Here is a 16619-nt window from a genome sequence, read left to right as displayed (position 1 = left end):
GGCGCAGGTGTCTGTTAGTGTCCCAGGGAGCCCGAGGGCATCCCCGCCCTCCTGGGGTCCTGCTCTAACTCCCTGCGAGCCCCTTTCCGCCCGGGAAGGTTGGTGCAGCTCCTGCTTTTCCGGGACTGAGCTCTACTGTCCTGGGGACACTCCCCCCGGCCTTAGCCCGGCTCCTCGCGGGGCCCCTCCCCCTTTTGTTTCTTTATTTCTTTTTCCCCGTCTTCCTACCTTGATAGAAGCCGAACTCTTCTCACTGTAGCATTCCAGCTGTTCTCTCTTTAAATCTAAGGCCGAATTCATAGATTTTCAGGATGATTTGAAGGTTATCTATTGAATTTGGTGGGGACAGGTGATTTGGGGACTCTACTCTTCCTCCATCTTGCCCCTCCCCCCTCCTGAAATAGATATATTAAATAAATTTTTATCATGCTGAATTTTGTCCATCTATACACGAAATTCTGTCAATTTTTTCTCATATATTTGAGCAAGGATGATGGCATCCACTTAGGTTTTAGAATTTCATATCATCCTGGTGAAGTTAAACATTTTTCTCTCTCTTTTTTATAAAGAGATTTAATTTATTTATTTGAGAGAGAAAGAGAGAGCATGCAAGAGAGAGAGAGAGCACCAGTAGGATGGAGAGGCAGAGAGAGGAAGAAGCAGACTTCCAGCTGAGCAGGGAGCCTGATGTAGGACTCAATCTCAGGACTCTGGGATTATGAACTGAGCCAAAGGCAGACATTTAACCAAATGAGCCACCCAGGCGCCCCCTAAGTTAAATGTTTTTCATCATGTGGTCACTATTTCCCCCTAAATTCTATTTTATGTGATATATGCAATCAGTATATATATTTGGCTTTCACAGCAACAATTTTATTAACTGACTCAAAAGCTAGAAGAAAATAGACTATCAGTATATTTTTTTAAGTTGTTTTTCTCCTAATCTTTTCGTTTCGACATTTATGTGTTTTTATATCTAAGCTTACTTTTATAAAATTATATAGCTGTGGGCAGCCCCGGTGGCCCTGTGGTTTAGCGCTGCCTTCGGCCGAGGGCCTGATACTGGAGACATGGGATCGAGTCCCACATCGGGCTCCCTGCGTGGAGCCTGCTTCTCCCTCTGCCTGTGTCTCTGCCTCTCTGTCTCTTATGAATAAATAAATAAAATCTTTAAAAAATATATAGCTGTGTCTTTAAAAAGTCAATATTAGAGTATTAGAGTATTAGTCTTTTAATTGGTGATTTAGGTCACTGTACGTTTATTGCAGTAATTTATTTGAATGATTTCTCCTATCTTTTTTTCCCCCTGCTTTCTACATATCCCTATATTTTCTCTACTTCCTTTAACCTTTTTTTTTTTTAAAGTGGCTCCATCCTAAGCATGGAGCCCAATGTGGGGCTTGAACTCATAATCCTGAGATCAAGACCCAAGCTGAGATCAAGAGTCAGATGCTTAATGGACTGAGCCACCTAGGTACCCCTTAACTTTCTTTCACTGCAATTCTTTTTGGCTGGTAGATGTTTTCCCGTATTGTCCTGAAGTTATATACTTCGTGCTCCTTTTTTTTTTTTTTTTCAAATGGAAGCTTAAAAAAGAAAAAGACTTAAAAACTTAAAAAAAAAAATCTGATCATACAGGCAAAAAAGCCTTGCAATCCAAACAGCTGTATCGTAGATTCTCTCTCTTCCTCCTTCAGTGTATTAAGGGCCAGGCTAGCACAGAGTTCGGCAGAGGGAATACGCATACAGGAAGAAGAAAAAAAGAGCTGCATTTTTCTGGCCTCAGGAGATTATGACAAGGAGTCCAATGGTACTCACTAAACAAATAACAATCACACTGTGAGTCTCAAGTAGTATATTAGAATAGTGAGTGTAACCCTGAGGACAGACGGCATTCTTCCTCCTATTCCCCACTTCCAACTCTGGAGAGAAGTATCTTCTCAGGCTGTTCCTACATTAACGGGAGGTACTAATGCCTTATCAGTTAGCTGTGCAAACTGAACGCCTGGCATTTGGCTTTACTGAGTTACCTTATGTTTGATTGGTTTAGATATTAGATTAAGTGTCAATGGCACTGCCTGTGGACCCTCCAAAGCAGGAAAACGTGTCCCAGTAGAACGGGTTGGGTCTGGACCACTGGGCTAGTTGGCTCAGTGGAGGACATGGAGAGGAGTAAGGGACAGACAGGGCTAGGCAGTGAGAGATAAGAGGGAGGCCCCAGAGTCAGGCTCCCATAAATGCCAAGGACACCAAGATGCAACAAACCCAGAGATAAGGAAGTAGATCTGGTCACCTGACCCCAAATGTTAAGGAGTATCTTCCTTTGATGGCTACAATGTAATCACAGAGACTCACCAGACCCAAAATGACATGTCATTCACTCAAGACGGCACAAGAATCTCAAGGCCATAAACTCTCTGGTCAGGTTCTCTATAAAAGGCCAGCCACAAAAACCTTCAGCGGCAACCCTGTAGGGACCCCCTCTTCCTCCTGAGAGCTTTCTCTGTATCTTTGCTTAATGAACTTCTATCGCTTTGCTCACTCTCCTTTGTCTGAGAGATTCATTCTTCAACTCCGTGAGACAAGAACCAAGCTCTCCTACAACATTTTGGTGCCTAAACCCAGGATCACTGCCATCAAAGGGTGAGTAAATGAGGACTCTTCTTTTTCTTTCCTGGGAGATTTAACTCCCTTAAATAACCCCTTCTTTTAACAAACAGCAAAACTGGGCACCTGTCAGCCAGTTAAAGGTGAATAGCATGGCCTCCAGTCTTAAGACTCAGGTGACAGGCTTCTGGAGAGAGGATTGGTCCATCCCCCTTCCCCAAAAGAAAGGAATGTTGGGGGCAGCCAGGTGGCTCAGCGGTTTAGCACAGCTTCAGCCCAGGGCGTGATCCTGGAGACCCAGGATCGAGTCCCACATCGGGCTTCCTGCATGGAGCCTGCTTCTCCCTCTGCCTGTGTCTCTGCCTCTCTCTCTCTCTCTCTCTCTCTCTCATGAATAAATAAATAAAATCTTAAAAAAGAAAGAAAGAAAAAAAAGGAATGCTGGCCTAACCCTATCCAGTTCCTCTTGCCATTCTCTGGCTTTTTTTTTCTGCTTTTCCAGCCTCAGGGACTTTCCCTATAGTGGGGCCATGCTTGCAAATGGGACCTCAGGTGTAGGAACAGAATAACCACCAAGGGTAAGGCGAGGAAACTTAATTCAAATTGGCTTATAATTAGCCTGAGTGCTCAGGCACCAGGGGGCTAGGAATGCAAGCGAATTCACAGGGCCAAGGGCTGAGGGCTCTGGCAGGAGAGCTCTGAAGAATGAGGTCATTTCTAGGATTCCCTGCTAGTCTAAGGTTCATCCAGAGGGCGCACATAGGACTGGCAATCCAGTGCTCTGAACCTGCCCTTGGGTTACTATTCGGTGGCCTTGGGGTCTTTGAGACATGTAAAAGGATGGAGACCGGCCCTGGGGGTCACATCCTGGGGAAGCCTCACCCACAAGCAGCACACGCTTCCCACTGAGACACCCTAAGTATTTCGCTTGCATTCTTTGCCTTCTAAAAAGAATATCAGGGGATCCCTGGGTGGCTCAGCAGTTTGGCGCCTGCCTTTGGCCCAGGGCATGATCCTGGGGTCCCGGGATCGAGTCCCATGTCAGGCTCCCTGCATGGAGCCTGCTTCTCCCTCTGCCCGTGTCTCTGCCTCTCTCCCTCTCTCTCTCTCTCTCTCTCTGTCTATCATGAATAAATAAATAAATAAATAAATCTTTAAAAAAATAAAATAAAAAGAATATCACAGTTTAAACTATTAACCTTGCTAAACTGTATGATTAGGCCAGACTTTTTGGGGCAAATCCAGATGAGACAAGGAGGATCAGGTCAGGGATGGGTAGGAGTGGCAACTGCTCCCGCCAGCCTGATCCCTCCTCAACCCAAGATGTTAAGCCACTCTTTCACTTTGGGTAGGTGAACCAGGGGGCACCTTGGTTCACAGGGGAGAGCTAATATGTAGGGGCACCTGCACAGTCACCTCCCTATAACAGGTATGGGGTAACTGACTCCTACCAGGATTGTGGGAAGGGAAGAAAACCATCCTCTGCAGGGACCCCTCTGGATTGGGTACTGCAAAATTGAGTAATTCCCCCCTTGTAAAACTTGTCTAGCATTTTCCATGGGTTAAAAACAGTGGGTTCTTCAAGGCAAGGTAAAATGACCTTCACGGTAAGGCACGGTCTCTTCTTCAGTTCCCAAAGCCTCTGCCTTGAGGTGTCTTTTAACCCACTGGAAACTATTTGGATTGCAAAATTTAGGGAAGGTCTGAGCTCCTGTAACACTGTATGGCCTCCATGGGATCAATCGGAGGAAACACAGGCCCTCCCTAGCGAAGGGGATGATGACCCTCTCACTGCCCCTCCTCCTAATAGATGTGGGGGCTTCTCCCTCATTTATTTCCTAGGTTAATGGGTATCATTGGAGCCAATTGTGGTTAGTCTAGTTCAGGATGGGGACGTTAAGGAATATTCCCAAGCAGCTGCCGAAACTCTCTTTGTTTGGTGGAAGTTCCTCATCTTCTCCTGCCTGACGTGGACTGCCTAATTCCACTCATTGGTGGAAGAACATGGCATTTGCTCATTTGTCCAAGTGGATGAGCTTTAGAACTGGGAACCCTTTTTCTGGTTGCACTTCACCTTTTCTGTCTCCCCTCCCCCTGCTTCTGTTTCTGCACCACTTTGGGTGCCACTTGCATACACTGCTCACTTCAGATTTCCCCACCAGTGTCTCAGGTAACAATTGACAAATGGGGAACACACTGAATTTTAAAAGTGGACCCAGGGGAAATATATTCAGTATGTAAATTAATTTAAGTTTGTTCATTTGATATGATAGACATATATTTAAAGTTATCAGCATTAAATATAAAGCTTTTATTCTATCAAGGTTTGCTAGAGGTCAAATAAGCTCCGGTTAGCTCTGTTGTAATTTGTTAGCAAAAAGATGACTTAAAATGATGGTTTATCTTGTCTGTCTCAAAGTTTTCATAGGTAATTGTTAAGATAGCTTCAAAGGTTTTGGCAATGGAAAACTTTAAAGTTCAGCTTGAATGGTAATTGAGATTGAATTCACTGGATAGCTAAGTCTTTTTCAAATAGGATAAAGTCCTAAAGCATTTATTATTGGATATAGGTTTGTGCTTTTAACTTCTTATTGCAGAGAAACTAAGGATATTTGAGTCTGTTGGTAAACATGCTTCATGCTTAATAAATTCATAAATTTGTCTTATAAAGAGTTTTGATATAATAGTTCACAATTGGTTACTACTTAGTTTTCCCTGAAGACTAAATCCTGCTAATGTAATTAAGACTGATGGAGAATAAGGGAAACAACTCTGTATGTAGAAAGGGTGGAAATATATAAAAAAGATATAATAAATGGAAATGCATTTTTCTTAAAGGTAAAAGAAGGTAATTTGGTCCTAAATGAGACTGGTTGTTTGAAAAAAAAATGGCTTGGAACAAAATCAGCATGTAAAAGAAAGTTGTTGAAGGTTTGTGAAGGGAAATCTTTGGAAAGGTATTTTAGATGTGGTGACGATAGACTAAGATTAAAATGAAGGGTTTTTAAAAATACACAGCTATAAGATTAAAAGTCTGCTTTCTCTCTGTTTGAAAAGACAAGTTTTCTTGAATTGTTGGCCTTCCCTTGATAAGAAAATGTAAACAGTTGTTTTCTCTTTGCCAGCCCAGAAAAACTAGTTTCTATGTTTTGCCTTTATCAGGCATTTAACATCCCTAATCGTATTTAGGAATGTGCTTTAAAACTTTCTAAGGTTTTAACAAACTTCCCAAGATTTAAATTGTAAATGGAGACTTTTTGACTCATTAGGCCTTTTATTTGGCATATTAAGTTACTCTGAAATTACTGTTGAGCAAATGATAAGCCTTAGGTTACATTTGGGTAAATGCTGTAACTATTCTAGAGATGATATGTAATTCCTAAAGTTTTAATATAAGGTCATCACTTGATATTTTGATCGCTGAAATGTTATGTGTCACAGAAATAACTGAGTTTCCTTCTCAATTGCATCATAATGAACTCATATCTGATTATTAACCATGTCCATTTCTAAGGCTTTATCATTTATAGTTGTTCTCATTCTCTCGGAAAATGAGTTTCATCTCCAAGGAGGTTCATATAAAGGATCTTTAGGACAAATACAAGGTTTTGAGGTTTTTAAGATCAAAACTGAAATGGGTAAGAATTTCCAGAACTAACAAAGTTGCATTCAAATTAAAGAAAAATAGTAACATGGCACTAAGTAAACCAAAAGGATAATTATAGTTTTGTGACTCTTGTTTGAAACACTACTGGTTCTCTGATGTTTGCTCTCCCAGGTTAAGAAAACCTAAGATATCTATGACTTACAGAAATGCGATAAAGTATTCATTTGTAAATAAAATAAAGCAGTGACTTTTCTCTCTAATTGAACCCTCTGAAATTCAACAGGTCTCAGTAAGTATTCTTTCTTTCATAGTCATTTGCATAAGTTCAATAAGAATCTGCTCTTTTAAACAGGACACCACTGAAAATACTGGTTCTTTTACCAAGGGTTTGACTGGGATGTCTTATTTGAGAGACATGCATAGACTCAGATATGACCAAACAGCTTTAAGAAACTAAGTTTGACTTAATGAAACATGGAGTCACAAAGCCCCTTGGAAATGGTGGCCTGATACCTTGCTTCCAGAGTTCCCAGCAGCCTCACCAGGTAAGTAAAGAATGTCACTTCCTGGCAGGTGCAGGAACGTCAGGATACTTTGGGGACCTTGTGAAGAGGAATCCACCCACATCTACCGGTATGTCTGATGGCAAGTACTTGGCTTGGCTTCTGGCCTGGTGAGGCTACTAAAAGCTCAACCTAGAGATTCCTTATAAAACTGTTCCAGCAAAGCAGATTCTAAAAGATCTATATGATCAATCATTATTCTTGCTGAGTGTATGTAAATAATCAGGCCAAGTTTGTTAAAAGTGGACTCGTTTTACAGACAGGTCAGTCCTGATTTGGCTACCTCTGATTTTAAAAAAAATGAGAGTTATTATAGAGGGAAACTATGTTTTAATAACACATCCTTGCAGATGGTAAATTATAGCTCTGATGGTTTTTAAATGAATGCTGTTTGCCTAAGCTAGACTACTTGAGGTAAACTTCAGAGAAATAGTTTTTGTATTTCTATACAATTGCTCATGTACAAGATACTCTATACTTTTTTTTTCTATGGGATAATAACAGGACCCCATGGGTATAATGATTATTTAAACAACTAAAAAAAATGGGATTCATTCCCCAGCAATTATATAACTCAACTCGCACTTTGATCAGTTCAGTATGGCTGGGATGACAAAATCGCTCCTTTAGAGCCAGAGCATACCCCACTGCATGAGGTTACCTATGGGCTTGTGTAAATAGTGGATGATCTCACTTTATGATGAGATTGGATGGTTTACTGGGGGATGCCCTTATCTCTTGAGACAAGTTTTCTCCTACTTGTAGTGATACCTCGTAATTATAATGCTGTTCAGGCTAGATCCAATAAACAGCCGCGGGGAAAAAGGATCTCCAAATATCAACCGGGGGATCTAGTGTTAGGAGGGACCATATGTTGTCATTCTCTCTACTCCAACTGCTGTCAAAGTTTCAGGTCTTGGATCCTGGCTTCACCATTCCTGTATTAAGAAGTGGACATCAGGCCGGTGTCATCCGCCATCTTGTGCGAAGCAAGGTGGCCTCTACTTCCCCGAGCGACTTCTCTGCTTCTGCCTCGACTGCCCCTTGATCACACTCATGTCTCGGGACCCGTTCCGGAGCCGGGGCGGCGGTGGCTTCCACCGGCGCGGAGGAGGCCGCGGCCGCGGTGGCCTCCACGACTTCCGCTCCCCGCCGCCCGGCATGGGCCTCAATCAGAGCCGGGGACCCATGGGGCCCGGCCCGGGCCAGGGCGGCCCCAAGCCCCCGATCCCGCCACCACCTCCGTACCAGCCGCCGCCGCCGCCACAGGCCCCGTCCAAGCCCGTCGGTGCTCAGGGACCCTGGCCGGCTCCGGGAGAGGGCAGCGCTCCGCCGGCCTCCGGCTCGGCACGGCCCGCCACTCCTCCGACGTCGGGGGCCCCTGCGGGCCCCGGACCCACCCCGCGGCCGCCGCCGCTGCCCGCAGTCACCTCGGCGCCCCCAGGGGCGCCCCAGACCGCGCCGCCGTGCGGCGGGGTCCCCACCACCCCGCCCCAGGCCGGGGACCCGCCGCCTCCACCTGCAGGGGGCCCGGGCCCCGGACCTAAACAGGGCCCAGGCCCCGGAGGCCCGAAAGGCGGCACAATGCCAGGCGGCCCGGGGCTAAGGACTCCCGGCGGCCTCCCCACGCCGTGGCACCGGGGTGGCGGGCGCGGGAAGCCCCGCGGAGGGGGGCAGCGCCACCCGCCCTACGGCCAGCAGCACCGGCAGGGGCCCCCGCCCCGCGGCCGCAGCGAGGAGGAGGTGCACTCGGAGGGGTTCAAAGCCAGCCTGTCCCTCCTGAGGAGGCCTGGAGAGAAAACTTACACTCAGCGCTGTCGGTTGTTTGTTGGGAATCTGCCTGCTGATATCACAGAGGATGAACTCAAAAGACTCTTTGCTAAATACGGAGAACCAGGAGAAGTTTTTATCAACAAAGGCAAAGGATTCGGGCTTATTAAACTTGAATCTAGGGCACTGGCTGAAATTGCCAAAGCTGAACTCGATGATACACCCATGAGGGGTAGGCAGCTTCGGGTTCGCTTTGCCACACATCCTGCTGCCCTGTCCGTGCGAAATCTTTCACCTTATGTTTCCAATGAACTCTTGGAAGAAGCCTTTAGCCAGTTTGGTCCTATTGAGAGGGCTGTTGTAATTGTGGATGATCGTGGGAGATCTACAGGGAAAGGCATTGTTGAATTTGCTTCTAAACCAGCGGCAAGAAAAGCATTTGAAAGATGCGGCAAAGGTGTTTTCTTACTGACAACAATGCCTCGTCCAGTCATTGTGGAACCACTTGAACAATTAGATGATGAAGATGGCCTTCCTGAAAAACTTGCACAGAGGAATCCAATGTACCAAAATGAGAGAGAAATGCCTCCTCGTTTTGCCCAGTATGGCACACTTGAGTATGAATATTCTCAGCGATGGAAGTCCCTGGATGAAATGGAAAAACAGCAAAGGGAACAAGTTGAAAAAATCATGAAAGATGCGAAAGACAAATTGGAAAATGAAATGGAAGATGCCTATCATGAGCATCGGGCAAATCTTTTGCGTCAAAATCTGATGAGGTGCCAGGAAGAATTAAGACGCATGGAAGAACTTCACAATCAAGAAATGCAGAAACGCAAAGAAATGCAACTAAAGCAAGAAGAAGAACGGCGTAGAAGGGAAGAAGAGATGATGATTCGGCAGCGTGAGATGGAAGAACAAATGAGACGCCAAAGAGAGGAAAGTTATAGCCGGATGGGCTACATGGATCCAAGAGAAAGAGACATGAGAATGGGTGGTGGAAGAACAATGAACATGGGAGATCCCTATGGTTCAGGAGGCCAGAAATTTCCACCTCAAGGTGGTGGTGGTGGCATAGGTTATGAAGCTAATCCTGGAGTCCCACCAGCAACCATGAGCGGTTCCATGATGGGAAGCGACATGCCTACTGAGCACTTTGGGCAGGGAGGTGTGGAACCTGTAGGTGGACAGGGTCCTAGAGGAATGGGGCCTGGGACTCCAGCAGGATATGGTAGAGGGAGAGAAGAGTATAAAGGCCCAAACAAAAAGCCCCAATTTTAGATGTGATATCTAGGTTTTCATTCCAGTTTCTTTTTGTCTTTTCTTGTTTAGATACCAATCTTTTAAATTCTTGCATTTTAGTAAGAAAAAGCTACCTTTTTATGGATGTTAGCAGTTTATTGACCTAATATTTGTAAATGGTCTGTTTGGGCAGGTAAAATTATGTAATGCAGTGTTTCAAACAGGAGAATTTTTTTCTTTATTTCCTTTTTTTTTTACTTGTATAATGTCCCTCAAGTGATGGCAGTGTACCCTGTGCCACTGAATTTCCAAAGTGTACCATTTTTTTTTACTGTGCTTCGAATAAATAGAAAATATAGTTATAATATGGATCTTCAACTTTGCCATTCATGCTTCTATACATATTAGGCTATGCACTTTGAAAGCATGAGCATGTCTAGGCCTTTGAACGGCACATGCCATTTCTGGGAAATGTATCTGTAGGCTAAGTATTGCTTTCTACATATAAGTACCCTCTTGTTTTAAAAAGAAGAAATGAAGGCAGCCCGGGTGGCTCCCTGGTTTAGCGCCCCCTTCAGCCCAGGGTGTGATCCTGGAGACCCGGGATCTAGTCCTGCGTCAGGCTTCCTGCACGGAGCCTGTTTCTCCCTCTGCCTGTGTCTCTGCCTCTCTCTGTGTCTCTCATGAATAAATAAATAAAATCTTTAAAAAAATAAAAATAAAAAGAAGAAATTCATATTGAAGTAGTTTCATTATTTGATTTGTTTGGCATTATAGGAATCAAGCTGGTGCTAAGTCTTTTTAAATGGTTATGTAAGCAAGCTGAACTGTAAATCTTCCTTCAGGAATGTGTATTAAGATTATGGAATAGGTGAAAGACTATTGATAGGGGAGAAAGTGGGTATGACTAAATGGATCTTTATGGCCGTATGATCTATCTTTTCCTTGAAAGTTTCTGAAGAAAAGTGGAAAGATCATTCTGTTGCGCTCCTCCATTCTTGTTTTTAAAAGATCAACTCCCAAGCCCTACAAATGGCTTGTACTGAACTTTCACATTTGATTTAAAGATTGTTAAACATTAAAAAAAAAAAAGAAGTGGACATCAGACCTCGATAGTCCTGCAAGTAATCCTCCAACCTATTCCTGTGAGCCTATAGAAGACTTTCGTTTACTAGTCAAAAAACAAGGCAAGTAAATCTAAGCCATGGTTTTGGGGTTACTTTTATTATGCAATAATATACATATAAGCGCTATGACGGAATGTTCTATTTTAACATCCCAGGTCATTAATATAACTGTGGGAGGACCCTTAACTTCCAATTCTGGTTCAACTGTTCTTTGCCTGTTGGCCCCATAATGTAGAAAAAGGAAAATACTGTTATTTATGAACAGAAAACAGCCGACACTTCCAGTTTCACCAACTTAACAGATCAATTCCACAAACAAAATAAAAATTATACCATACAACTGGTTACGAGTACTTAATAGATGCAAGAAATACACCTGTGTAAAAATACAAAAAGGATCTCACGATATTGATTACAAAATTCCTTTCCCACTGAGGTCACTATAAACCCAAACCCCATGAGACTATTGACTGCATCCAAGTTTTAGATACATATGGCTCTCAATGTCATGAGGCAATCTCAGTTTTGTGTTGCTAACAGTAACTCCCCACAAAGTTTGCTTTTCTATAGCCTAGTGGGTGTGGGGGCCACCCAGGCAGAAATTTAACGACTCAACAATCTTGCTCAGCTTCAAGCTTCTCTACAGTACAGGCCCCGTCTAAAACATATAGTCCCAGTCAATTGCATATGCATAGCCTGCAATAAGCCTACTACCCAGTGCAGCTTTACCTTACAACTCCTGTTGCCAACTAGAGACTTATACCTACCAAGAGGATGGGCCTTACTTTGTGCCAGTATGGCCCATTATATCATTCCTAAATGATTCTCGGGGTTATATACTGTAGGCAAACTAGGATTATTGTTCTTCTCACCACCAGCAACCCGTTATCAACAACAACTGCCTCATTTACCCTCCAATTGCAATGATAATGTGGTTCTCATATCAGATGGGGAAACAGCAGCCTTAGCCCTCTCCCTCGTGGCTCTCCCAGCACTAGGAAAGGTCTTACATCATGAGATAAAACTGTTTGCTCAACAGAACCTTAAACAATACATCCCAAGTCTTAGATGCTCTAAATCAAGAACTAAGTGAAGTTAGGGCAGGATTTCTAGAAAATCGGGCAACTATTGATTACTTACCACTTCAACATCACTTAGGTTTTAAAGAGTTTCCACACATGTGCTGTTTTAATATAACTAACAATTATTATAAGATCTCACAACTAATAAGTGACATTCGAGCTCAACTGGACAAAATCAGAGTCTCTCCAGGATTATTTGATTGGCCTGGAAACTGGGGTCAATATTTCAGAGATGCCATTATACTGATGGAACTAATTGTTGGATTTTGACTTTCTTTCTGTGTTTGTTGGAGCCTGTGTCTCCTCATGCCTTCCAACATCTCTTGGGAGCCATACCATGGACCTCTTGACATACCTCTGAGAATACCCTGACTGCCGACCCCTCACACTGTCCTTTTCCAGCCTCAAGAAGCCAGAGCAGTCATCGTCCCACTCCCTAACAGCAGTTAAGGTTACTATTCCAGGGGGAGGAATGAGTAAGGGACAGACAGGGCTAGGCAGAGATAAAGGGGGGGCCCCAGAGTCAGGCTCCCATAAATCCCAAGGGCACTGAGATGCAACAAAAACAGAGATAAGGAAGTAGATCCGGCTACCTGGCTCCAAATATTAGGGAATATCTTTCTTTGATGGCTACAATGTAATCACAGAGACTCATTAGACTCAGAAAGCAGTACGTCATTCACCCAAGATGGAACAAGAATCTCAAGGCCATAAACTCCCTAGTCAGTTTCTAAGTAAAAAACCAGCCAAAGGGACCTGGGTGGCTTAGTGGTTGAGCCTCTGCCTTTGGCAGAGGGTGTGATCTGGGTGTCCTGGGATTGAGTCTCACATCAGGTTCCCTGCAGGGAGCCTGATTCTCCCTCTGCCTATGTCTCTGCCTCTTTCTCTGTGTCTCTCATGGATAAATATATGAAAAAAATCTTTTAAAAAATGACTAGCCAAAAAACCTTCAGTGGCAACCCGTTGGGACCCCTCTCACTTTTGAGAGGTTTCTCTGTATCCTTGCTTAATAAACTTCTATCACTTTACTCCCCTTTGCCTGTGAGATTCATTCTTTGACTCTATGAGACAAGAACCAAGCTCTCCCACATCAGAGAATGAGGAGTAAACAGCTAGCACAAATTGAGGTGACTTTGACTTTTTTAAAAAAGATTTTCTTTGTTTACTCATGAGAGACACAGAAAGAGAGGCAGAGACATAGGCAGAGAGAGAAGCAGGCTCCCTGCAGGGAACCTGATGTGGGACTCGACCCCAGGATCCCTGGATCACTACCTGAGCCAAAGGCAGACAGTCAACTACTGAGCCACCAAGGCGTCCCAACTTTGACTTTTTTTAAAAAAAGATTTTATTTATCCATTTGACAGAGAGCATAAGGAAAAGGAGCAGCAAGCAGAGGGAGAAGCAGGCTCCCCGCTGAGCAGGGAGCCCAATGCAGAGTTTGAATCCAGGACCCCAGGATCATGACCTGAGCTGAAGGCAGATGGTTAACCGACTGAGCCACCCATGTCCCTCAAGGTGACTTTGACTTTATCAGGAATGGTACCAGCTCTGAATAAAGCAAAAGAGAGATGGGGATCATCAGTTACATTAGTCATATTTTTGACTCTGAGTGCACACAGCAATGTGCAGCCAGGTGGGCAATGGATATCAGCATAGAGAACAGAGGTCAAGGACCTGACATGTGAGGGTCCCCACATTCCCTCTGCCGTGACACTACATAAGCCATATCCCTCTTCCCCCTAAAACTACAGTTCAGCCAGGAGAGAAGCAGGGAGGAAGGGAAGCTGCCCTAGAAACTAAGCTGTTCACTGAGAGAATCTGAACATTTTCTAAAGTGACTGTTTAATTTTAGATCAGACTAAGGTTTAAACTGAATTGGACATTAATTTTAACCCCCACCAATGAGAGGGTGGGGAATCAAGAAAAAGGCCAGATTGGTTGTAAATAAAATAAATAAGTCACATTTTCTCTGCACAATGAAGTTTTAGTGTGAGGCAAATGGAAATGCTAGATGTAAACCATGCCTCTCAGTGATTTTCAGATGGTTATTTTTGCTTCAAAGAAGGATAAAAATGCTGAAAGAGGGGATAAGTTATAAGGGATTTCAATTCCAGTTACACTGATCCCTGATCTCTGTATAAATCTGAGTGAATCCCTGGTTCTTAGAAAATGGTGTTGAGAATATACAAATTTAAGAAAGATTTCCAGAGATGCATTGGGACCCAGATGCTTGCATAATGTTGCCTTCCTGTTTTGGAGTAATAATAAAGGAAAGAAAGTATAAACTAGGCCAATGGATAGGGTACATCAATATCATTACATATGGGGTAAAATATAGAATAAGTTAAAAAATTGATTATAAAAATATAATTAGTGTCTAAACATATTAACACTTAGATGGAGTTTTGAGTAATAGATTTCATGACTTACAAACCATTCTATTTACTTAATGCAGATTACTGCAAAAATAGTTGTAACAATATAATGTGGATTGAAAAATAGGAAAAAAATGCAATTTGCAAAATGTTACTGTTATTAATAACCCACTTTTATATCATACTTTATAGTTTACAAAGCTCTTTCATATTCACTTAGAAGTCATACTTGATTTTAAATATATAAATGAATAAAAATTATTAACTAAAGGATTTCAAGTGAATTTATGTGAAATATATTGAAAACATGGGTCCAATATTTAAATGTCACATAAATCAGGTTATATTTCTAGAATTGCTTCAAGTGAAACTGATTATTAATTTTTTACTCCTCTGTACAATATTTTCTCTTCTTATATATTAGTTCTTGGAAAGATGAGACTGAGATATTTTTTCTCAGACATTTCTCCTATTTTATTCATAACAAAAAATATGTATGTTGTATTCTCTGAGTTAATTTGAGATTTTTTGTCTCTGACCCAAATATAATCTTGAGTGAGGTAGTTAAACTCACCAAAGGTTAGTTTCCTTATTGTAAATTGGAAGGTTGGATTAGTTGCTAAGACTATTTCTGACTCTGATATCCTATATTCTATGAAATATTCGATATAGTCTTTGTACCATAAGTACATCCAGAACTTCTCATCACTGACATGTCCCTTCTAATTTCTCAGCTATCACCATCTGAGAGACCTTATCCACATGCTCAATGAATATGCTTTCAACTAAGTGGAAAACAAAACAACAAAGCCTGGAAGTACTCTCTGGATTCCAATTCAGTTTTCATCCACGTTCTAAATATGATTTCATAAAGTGTCACTGAACACCAAAGACCATCTGTCTTTCAAACACAAAGCAAAATGACTTATGCTGTAGAGATTGCAGAAAGCATAATTGGTGGACTAGGTTTAGAATGGAGTACCATTCCTGTTTTTTTACCTGGATCACTGGGAGAAAATATGTCGCTTCATCCATCCTCTGGTTTCTCCATTTGTATAATCAAATTCTGTATCCAGACCTTCGATGGCTTGCTCGTGCCCATTCCTGTGTCAGCTTGTTTTCATCGTTTTTGTTATTTCATGGTATGGGATTTAAAGATGGCTCCCAAGTGGCCACTTATTGTCCTCTTCTGAACTGTGATGAATGGAAACAGTAGAATAACGGGGCCGCCTCAGATACCACAACCCCACAAAAGACAGGATCACAGTGGCCTATAGGAACTGCTGGAATACCATTCTGTAATATATAGTGTGTGTCAGTAAAGAAGGTTAAAACTTCTTGGATTAAATTGACATACCTGGGGGGCCTGGTTAGCTCAGTCGGTAGAGTGTGAAACTCTTAATCTCACAGTCGGGAGTTTGAGCCCCACATTGAATGTGGAGCCTCCTTAGAAAAAAAACAAAATTAAATTGACATATCTGCTAAGGCATGTTCTTCCTTGAGTCGCCACTGCTGCTGTTGCTAACTGGAATGGTATTTGCCATATTTTGAATGCTTACTTTATCAGGAATTTCACATTCATAATGATATTTGAGTCTCACAACTTAAATAAGGAAATGGTAATATTCTTCTTTTACAGATGACAAAACTGATCTTAGAGATGTAATTTATTTGAGAACATAAAGTTTAAAATTGGTAAGGCATGGATGTGTACCTGGGTTTGTCTGTCTCCAAAGCCTGATCTCTTTATTACTAAGCTAAAAGACTTGTGAGGGAAAACTGTTACAGAACCTTTAAACTTTGGGGAATTCATGGTGAGCCATGTTTGTATCTCTGAAAGTATAGCATTCTATTTTAAAACCAAGTGGATTTTCCAAAGGTTATTGAATAATGTAAGAAACTAGTGCTAATATAAGACAACTTTATGCTTTTTGGAACTTCCCATCTTTCTGAACTTTGGAAATTAAATGGCTGTTAACTTTAATCTGAAATGGCTGTAAGTCAATACTCTGACAAAGGGCATAAAAATATTGGTAACTGAGTAAGACTATGATTACTAATAAAAATCTAATAGAATTTTCTTATTAGGAAAAGTCTATTCAGATTTGACTTTTTAAAAATGTACAGTTGTAGAAGTTAAAAATGAAAAACTAATGCTGTAGTTTCCTTTCTTATGTATCATATAATTTTTGTTTTTGCATTTAAAACACACAATTTTTAAGTTGAGAGTGATGATTAAAAAAACA

General features: G+C 42.2%; 1 protein-coding gene across 4 annotated transcripts; it reads left to right on the top strand.

Annotated features, from left to right (window-relative positions):
* The first annotated feature begins 2096 nt into the window (after positions 1-2096).
* Positions 2097-16415, top strand: LOC140627193 (splicing factor, proline- and glutamine-rich-like). Of its 4 annotated transcripts, XR_012026059.1 has the most exons (4): positions 2097-2643; positions 6788-6847; positions 13363-13513; positions 15108-16415. XR_012026059.1 is itself a non-coding variant. In XM_072815215.1 (3 exons), exon 3 carries the CDS (start codon positions 7834-7836, stop codon positions 9826-9828), a length of 1995 nt encoding a protein of 664 aa, XP_072671316.1. In that variant the 5' UTR covers positions 2393-2643; positions 6788-6847; positions 7685-7833; the 3' UTR covers positions 9829-10913. The 4 variants fall into 4 exon arrangements, 3 of the variants coding, with proteins under 3 accessions (XP_072671316.1, XP_072671315.1, XP_072671314.1); XM_072815215.1 differs by lacking the exons at positions 13363-13513; positions 15108-16415 and adding an exon at positions 7685-10913 and having other exon boundaries at positions 2393-2643; XM_072815214.1 differs by lacking the exons at positions 2097-2643; positions 13363-13513; positions 15108-16415 and adding exons at positions 4597-4777; positions 7691-10913.
* Positions 16416-16619: the final 204 nt, after the last annotated feature.

This window comes from Canis lupus, chromosome X (genome assembly GCF_048164855.1).
Source record: "Canis lupus baileyi chromosome X, mCanLup2.hap1, whole genome shotgun sequence".
Taxonomy (NCBI): Eukaryota; Metazoa; Chordata; class Mammalia; order Carnivora; family Canidae; genus Canis; species Canis lupus.
The sequence above is the reverse complement of the archived record's forward strand: the minus strand, read 5'-3'. Positions and strand labels throughout refer to the sequence as shown.